Source organism: Rhincodon typus, chromosome 35 (assembly GCF_021869965.1).
Source record: "Rhincodon typus isolate 14 chromosome 35, sRhiTyp1.1, whole genome shotgun sequence".
Classification (NCBI taxonomy): domain Eukaryota; kingdom Metazoa; phylum Chordata; class Chondrichthyes; order Orectolobiformes; family Rhincodontidae; genus Rhincodon; species Rhincodon typus.
Genome location: NC_063366.1, coordinates 23,517,868 through 23,526,168, shown reverse-complemented (window position 1 = coordinate 23,526,168; position 8,301 = coordinate 23,517,868). Strand labels below are relative to the sequence as shown.

Genomic DNA, 8,301 nt, shown 5'->3' with positions numbered 1-8,301 from the left:
ACTGAGCGTCGGTGGGGGAGGGAGTGGGATGTTTGTGGATGTGGTGCCAATCAAGCGGGGGCTGCTTTGTCCTGGATGGTGTCGAGCTTCTTGTTTGTTGTTGGGGCTGCCCCCATCCAGGGGCAAGTGGGGGGGTATTCCATCACACTCCTGCCTTGTGCCTTGTAGATGGTGGGACAGGCTTTGGGGAGTCAGGAGGGGAGTTACTCACTGCAGGATTCCCAGCCTCTGACCTGCTCTTGTAGCCACTGTGTTTATGTGGGGAGTCCAGCTGAGTTTCTGGTTAGTGATAATCCCCAGGATGTTGATAGTGGGGGATTCAGTGATGGGAACACCATTGAATGTCTAGGGGCTGTGGTTAGATTGTCTCTTATTAGAGATGGTCATAGCCTGGCATTTGTGTGAATGTTACTTACCACCTTGTCAGCCCAAGCCTGGATATTGCCCAGATCTTGCTGCATTTGAACGTGGACCATTTCGGTAACCCTCCTAAAATGTAAAAGTATCTCATAGCTAAGGATTGATGCTGGCTTAATGCTGAAGTTACTAATAGTCCAGAGACACATGTTGTTCTTGTAGAGATGTAGGTTTGAATCCCCCCTATGTAGCTGGTGGAACGTAAATTTAACAAATAAAGGCAGAATATGAAACTAGTCTCAGCGATGGTTACAACAATCAGCGATTTTAATCAAAAAAAATCATCTGGTTCACTGATGCCCCTTTAGGGAGGGACCTCTCCTGTCCTTACCTGGTCTGGCCTACACGTGACTCCTGACCCACTGCAATGAGGCTAACTCTTCACTGCCCTCTGGGATGGGAGTGAGATTCCGGGATGGGAGGGAGATTCTGGGATGGGAGTGAGTGTCTCTGGGACGGGAGTGAATTTCCAAGATGGGGGTGAGAGTCTCCGGGATGGGAGTGAATTTCCAGGATGGGAGTGAGTGTCTCTGGGATGGGAGTGAATTTCCAAGATGGGGGTGAGAGTCTCTGGAATGGGAGTGAATTTCCGGGATGGGGGTGAGAGTCCCTGGGATGGGAGTGAATTTCCGGGATGGGGTTGAGAGTCCCTGGGATGGGAGTGAGTCTCCGAGAAGAGTGCGAATTGCCAGGATGGGTATGAATTTCCGAGAATGTTGCGAATTTCCGGTAATAGAAGTAAGTCCCCCCCCGCCTCCATCTGACCAAGCGACCACTACTGAGTGACATGGAGGAAGCCTCGTTACCTCATGTTGAATGTGCTCACACCAGCGAAACCAGGCCATCCCCACATTACAATCAGGCTCCATTCGTTAATACGTTCATAAGTTGCATTGTGCGCAAATCAAAACAGAACACAGGGCGGGAAAACGTACCCGTTCGTCAGTACGAGCAAATGGTCGCATGTTGGGTCAGTGAAACAAACAGGAAAAGGCGATCTGGTTTGTAAGTGCACGTGTTTGTAAGGCAGGTGAGGAAGAGGCTTCTGGCTGGAGCTCAGATCTCTCTCCCATCTCCCTCAGCCTGAAGATTGGAAGATGGTTGCGAAGCTCCAGAAACACCAGTACTTGCACCAGAAGAAAGCTCTGCAGGCCATGGAGGAGTGAGTACTCCCACTCTTTTCATTCATTTGGCACATTAGGGGAGGTCATCCTTTTCTGCTTCCAACTCTATTCCTTCCCACATAGTCTGCAAAACAGGAGCATTTTTTTTAAATGGGTATCATGGGCTGGGCCCAGCATTTATTGCCCCGTCCCTAGTTGCCCCCCTTGAGAAGGTGGGGGGCGGTGCTTGCGCTGCCTTCTTGAACCGCTGCAGCCCATATGTTGTAGGCAGACCCGCATTCGCACTTTGGGAGCGAGTTTTGGAATTTTAACCCAGTGACTGCGAAGGAACGGCGATACATTTCCAAATCAGGATGGTGACCCACGAACCACTTCTATCTAGAAGGACAAGGGGCAGCAGATACGTGGGAACACCAGCCCCCTGCAAGTTCCCCTCCGAGCCACTCCCCATCCTGACTTGGAAATATATCGCCGTTCCTTCAGTGTTGCGATTTTGGTCATGGGTTAATTACTGGGCAGGACACCGGGAAAAGAGTCGCCTGCTCTTTTCTACCAAAAATGGGATGCCATGTACTCCCAGGACAGGTTTGATAAGCCTTGGGCCTGCAACAATGTGGCACTCCCTCAGGAATGCCGGCCTAGCTTTTGTGCTCCTGTTGTTGAAGTTGGATTTGACTCTATGACTTGCCTCCCATTCCACCAAATTCCTGACTGGAGCTGCTCCTAAATTTTCAGGAAGATCCTACCTCTCCCGCCGCACCGTTCCCTCCCGGGCTTTCCTTGTCCGACAGGGTCCGGGCCCAGTTGCCTACCTGGAGCTGAGGCTTCTTGTTCCCATCATAGGCCGCCTTCTGAGCCTGTCTCACCTCCTTCTGCAGCCTGAAGCAAAACAGAGGCCCCTGTCAGAACCTACGGAGGATAACCCCCCCACAAACCGCACTTCCCCACCCACTGGGAATCTCCCATCGGATAGCAGCCGCTGGAAAAACTCAATGGCAGAGTGGCCAATCCTCTAGGACATATCCTGGAGACTGGGAGTTGAATTCATTCCGGAGGAAACAAGACAGAGGCACTGGGGAAGTTTCCCAAAAATCAACAGGACAGGCACCGGGAGGGAGGAGTTTTTAATTCTTATCCAGCGTTTTGACTCATTACAACATCAACTCATATTTGTCTAGTGCCTCTAATGTAAAGAAGCAGCTCCAAGGACCTTCACAGGGGCATTCCAGAGCAAATGAACCGTGAGGTCAGGTGACTATAAATTTGGTCAAAGACTTTGTTTTTACGGAGAGTTTAAGGGGGAAAATAATGAAAGAGAGAGAGAGAGAGCGGGAGGGTGGGGGCAAAGAGATTTAGGGAATGCTACAGTTTAAGGGCCCAGGCAGCTGAATGGTGCCAGTAAACCTGGGGATTATGAAGTGGCCAGAATTAGAGGAGAGCGGATTTGGAGAATTGTAGAGGCTGGAGGAGTTTCTCGAGGAAAGGAGAGAGTCAAGGCCACGTCTGGATTTGTAAACAAGGACGAGTAGTTTGAGAATCGAGTTGTTTGAGATATCCGTTGTGTGAGTGGTGGGGAGCGGGGAGAGTGGCAGCTGCTAAATGATCCGACGTTCAGGGAACGAACCATCATGTGATGGAGGATCTCATTTGGCCAGGGACAGGAAGAACGAGACAAAAGTCGTTGAAGCTTTCTCTCTTGCGTTCTGCTGCACAATTCCGAGCTCCCTTTCCTGCTCTGACATGCAGCTGGGATCCCTGAAAGAAGTGGACATGCTCCCAATCAGATCATTAGCAGCGGAGAGTGAACACTGCACAAAGTCTTCCTCAACAAAACTGGCAAGCTATGGGACTTTTCCAAGCCTCGTTTCTTCAACAGGCGCAGTGGATAGTGCCCGCACCTCTGGGTCAGAAGTTCGAGGTTCAAATCCTACTCCAGGATCTGTTGGACAAATCCAGGACAAATTAACCAGTTCTGGAAACTGCCTGCCCCCATCCTAGGAAATGTACGTGTGAAGAAATGCTTAAAAATACATAGGGGTTTTGTTCTGAGGAAGGGCCGCTCTGCTTTTTCTTTTGTCTACCGATGCCGCCTGAGTTTCTCCAGCAATTTCTGTCATCAGGCTAAATTTGAGCCTCGTAAGAGGGTATTAGGGTTGGTGATCAAATGCTTAGTTTTTAATGGCGCATCTTTAAGGAAGACTGAGAGGGATTTCCTGAGGGTCTCACAGTGAAGGGATAAAAATCCAAGTCACGAGGTGAGGCCAGGATTTCAGGAGCGTAAGGAGCTCAGCGGCACTGTAGGTAGTGGTGGAACTCACCTGTACCAGCACAAACCTGCGACTCCCAGTCCAAAGAGGCCAGTCACGGCACAGATGATAACCAGGCCTGCAGAGAGAGAGAGAGAGGAGAAGGAGAGGGAAATGTTAGTGGATTAACTGTCTCCCTTTCCTGCTCTGACATGCAGCTGGGATCCCTGAAAGAAGTGGACATGCTCCCAATCAGATCATTAGCAGCGGAGAGTGAACACTGCACAAAGTCTTCCTCAACAAAACTGGCAAGCTATGGGACTTTTCCAAGCCTCGTTTCTTCAACAGGACTTCCTAAAATAGAAGTGGGGATCACATCTTTGCCACTCCCTCAGCCTCACTTTCCAAATTCAGACCAATTTGGAGAATTGCTGCTAAAACAGCCACGCAGTCAAAACCTTTCCACTTGCAGTCATCAGGACACGATCACAAGAATGTCACTTTTTAAAGGGAGCACCAATTTAGGGCTGCAGCAGGAAAAAAAAAGATGCCGATTGGTTAACTCAGATGCGTTGCCATGGAGAATGGAACTGCTGGTCCCCCATGTTTTTGTTTAATTCAGAAAAGGCACAATGCCTGGACATATCATTGCCTTCAGTTCTGGTCGCTACATTACAGGAAGGATGTGGAGGGTGCAGAAGGGGTTTACCAGGATGCTGCCTGGATTAAAGGGTATGAGCTATGAGGAGAGGCTAGAAAAACTCAGGTTGTTTTCTCTGGAGCAGCGGAGGCTGAGGAGAGACTTGACAGAAGTGACTATTATGAGGGGGCATAATTTTAAGGTGATTTGAGGAAGGTATAGGGGAGATGTCAGAGGTAGGTTCTTCACACAGAGATTGGTGGGCGTGTGGAATGCTCTGCCAGCAGTGGTAGTGGAGTCAGATACTTTAGAGACTTTTAAGCGACTCTTGGATAGGCACATAGAGGATAGTAAAATGTAGGGTATGCTGGGTAGATTGATCTTAGTAGGATAATAGATAACATTGTGGGCTGAAGGGCCTGTACTGTGCTGTACTGTTTTCTGTTTAATGTTCTATGTTCTAGAAGTCGATAACATTATGAGATGCTTGGATAGGTTTGATGGTCAGAATATTTTTTTCTCAGAGTTGAAATATCTAAGACTAGAGGCATGCATTTAAGGTGAGAGGGAGGAATGTTCAAAGGAGATGTGAGGGGCAAGTTTTTTACAGAGAGAGTGCTAGGAATCTGAAACGTGCTGCCAGGGGGTGGTGGTGGAGGCAGATAGGATAGGGGCGTTTAAGGGGCTTTTAGATAAGCACATGAATATGCAAGGAATGGAGGGATCTGGACCTATAGCAGGCAGAAGGGATTAGTTTCATTTGGCATCATGTTTGGCACAACATTCCTGCGCTGTATTGTTCTGTTCTATGTCCTTTTTACCTGCAGAGGACAGATCCCTGTGAGTATAAGTTGGTTCTGGCCAGTGTAGTGAGCCACTTTATGAGCCCACATGATAATCTTATGTTGTTGTTCTGTCTGGGATTTGGCATTGGTCCTAATGTGTGCAAGATGGAAAGTTTCAATCACATGTTGTGCGAACATACAAATATTCAAATCAGGAAGAGAAGTAACCCATGAAAACAGATCAAAAACCATAGCCATTGGAGATCTGAAAAGAACAAAAACAGAAATTGCTGGAGAAACTCAGCAGCAGGTCTGGGCAGCATTTGAGGAGAGGAACCCAAGTTAACGTTTTGGGACCTAGGAGTGCAGATACATAATTCTTTGATGTTTGTGCTACATATAGACAGGGTAGTTAAAAAGGCAATTGGCATGCTTGCCTTCATTGCTCAGTCCTTTGAGTATAGGAGTTGGGACGTCATATTGAGGCTGTACAGGACATTGGTGAGGCCTGTTCTGGAGCACTGTGTCCAGTTCTGGTCGCCCAGTTAGAGGAAGGATATTACCAAGCTGGAGAGGGATCAGAAGAGATTTGCCAGGGTGTTGCCGGGTATGGAATTTTTGGGTTATAAAGAAAGGCTGGATAGGCTGGGACTTTTTTCACTGGAGTGTAGGAAGTTGAGAGGTGACCTTATAAAGGTTTATAACATAATGAGGAGTATAAATAGGGTTAATGGTAGGTGTCTTTTCCCTACGGTGGGGGATTTTGAGACAACAGGGCACATTTTTATGGTGAGAGGAGAGAGATTTAAAACGGCATGAGGGGCAAATTTTTTACGCAGAGGGTGGTTTGCATGTGGAATGAACTTCCAGAGGAGGTGGTGGATGCGGGTACAATTACAACGTTTAAAAGACATTTGGATAAGTACATGAACCGGAAAGGTTTGGAGGGATATGGGCCAGGAGCAGGCAGGTGGGACTAGTTTAGTTTGGGGTTATGGTTGGCACGGACTGGTTGGACCGAAGGGTCTGTTTCCATGCTGTATGACTCTATGAGCCTACGTGTCCAGTGACCCTTCAGCAGCAATGCTGCCGGACCTGCTGGGTTTTCTCTGGCAGTTTCTGTTGCTGTTAGTTTCAGAGTGGGCCATTCCCTCCCACAAGCCTGACACGCCATTCGAAAAGATCGTGGGCTGGTTTGATCGCTGAACATTCCCACTTAATCCCCCAACAACCTCTCAGCCTCTCGTTCATCGAGAATCTATTTACATCGGCCTTAGAGATATTCCGACCCCGCTTCTATCAAGAAGGGAGAATGCCAAAGGCTCGCGCACCCTCTGTGAGAGAAAAAAATATTCAATCTCTGTCTTAAATAGGCGACCTCTTCCTTTCAGACAGTGACCCCTTTCTCTTGGTTTTGGGCAATACAAGAAGAATGCTTGGTACCTACTCAGTGAGACCATGTCATTCAGTAAGTATGAAGTCCTGTGGCGTGCTCTGTCATTCCTGCTGTGGATCTGTGTAGTCGTTCTCACTGTGCTCTGTGATTTCCCGGTGCTCTGGGAAGATTCTGGGTTGATCAGGGTGGCATGGCTGTCTCTGGTGGGCGCAAGGGTGTGACCCAGTTCGCTGACAGCTTCTGCACAAAGAGCGACAAGAAAATGCCACAGAGATAACACAGTGTGGAGCTGGAGGAGCACAGCGGGTCAGGCAGCATCAGAGGGGCAGGAAAGCTGACGTTTCGGATTGGGACCCTTCTTCAGAAAATGCCACACATTTACTGCTATCATTCCAGGGATGATATGGACTGGGCTTAACTCAGAGAGCAGTCAACGTACACAGTCCCAGCCTGGCCGGATTACCTGCTGTAGGTAATTGAGGGTCAAACATCGGTCAGGCATATGAAGGGATCTCCACTGCTCCATTGGGAAATACGACCAAAGGAGAGGGTGAGCAGGCTGCAGCTCATTGTCTAACAGGGCAGCACTCCCTCAGCGTTACATTATGGTGCCAGCCTAGATGGTGGCTCATTGGTTAGCATTGCTGCCTCACAGCACCAGGGACCTGGGTTCGATTCCACCCTCAGGCGACTGTCTGTGTGGAGTTTGCACGTTCTCCCCAACATCCCATGTCTGTGTGGGTTTCCTCTCACAGTCCAAAGGTGTGCAGGTTTGGTGGATTGGCCTTGCTAGATTACACAGTAGTGTTTAGGAATGTGCAGGTTAGGTGGATTGGCCTTGGGAAATATAGGGTCTTAGGGATGAGGTAGGGGAGTGAGTCTGGATGGGACGAGCTTGCAGATTTTGATAGGCCAAATGGCCTGCTCCTGCACTGTAGGGATTCTATAATTCTGTGATAGATTCTGTTCGCAAGGTCCTGGAGTGACATTTGTACTAACGGCTTTTAGACTTGAACGCAAATGAGCTCAAGCCACTGCTGCCACTCACAAGTGCATTTATATAGCCCCTCGCCCATAGAACTCAGCCCAGGCTTTCGCACTGTTTTCTCGGCTCTTCCACACAGAAATCTTGGCAGACCAGGGAGAAGACCCCTGGCGCAGTTAACTGTTTGACTGCGGGAGGCATCACATTTCTTCACCTTCAAGCAGAGATGTGGTGCTTGACCACACTGTACTCACCAGCCTGATGAGCCGCGGCTGAGCTGAACACAAGAGAGAGCAGGGACAGGCGGAGGAGAAGCACCATTATAGGAACTCTCTCCATGACTCTCGATGCCGGGGAGTTTTGCAGCCTGCTGTGCCCCTGCTTTATCTCTGGGCCTTCGCTGCCTGCAATGTGACTGGATGACCTTGTTCTGAGTAAACAGAGCTGATGGAAAACACAACGTTTGACAGGTTCCTGATCGTGCCCTCTCAGAACGGGAGGCAGTTCGGAAAAGCCAGGTCTCAGCTTCACGGAAACCAGAAAGGCTTTCGATTAAATATTGAAGAATTGTAACTGAGGCAGTGGGTCAGACACTGTCCCCCCTCTGGGACTGGGTGGGACAGTGGGTCAGACACTGTCCCCCCTCTGGGACTGGGTGGGACAGTGGGTCAGACACTGTCTCCCTCTGGGACTGGGTGGGGCAGTGGG

General features: G+C 49.2%; 1 protein-coding gene across 1 annotated transcript in view; it reads right to left on the bottom strand.

Annotated features, from left to right (window-relative positions):
• Nucleotides 1–7,988, bottom strand: part of LOC125486981 — a 20,859-nt gene extending 12,871 nt beyond the window's left edge. Inside the window, exons 1-4 of the mRNA XM_048616688.1 lie at nucleotides 7,848–7,988; nucleotides 6,660–6,848; nucleotides 3,860–3,926; nucleotides 2,288–2,420 (exon numbers count right to left, since the gene is read on the bottom strand). Coding sequence (XP_048472645.1) covers nucleotides 2,288–2,420; nucleotides 3,860–3,926; nucleotides 6,660–6,848; nucleotides 7,848–7,932 — 474 coding nt within the window. The 5' untranslated portion in view covers nucleotides 7,933–7,988. The remainder of the gene's footprint in view (nucleotides 1–2,287; nucleotides 2,421–3,859; nucleotides 3,927–6,659; nucleotides 6,849–7,847) is intronic.
• Nucleotides 7,989–8,301: the final 313 nt, after the last annotated feature.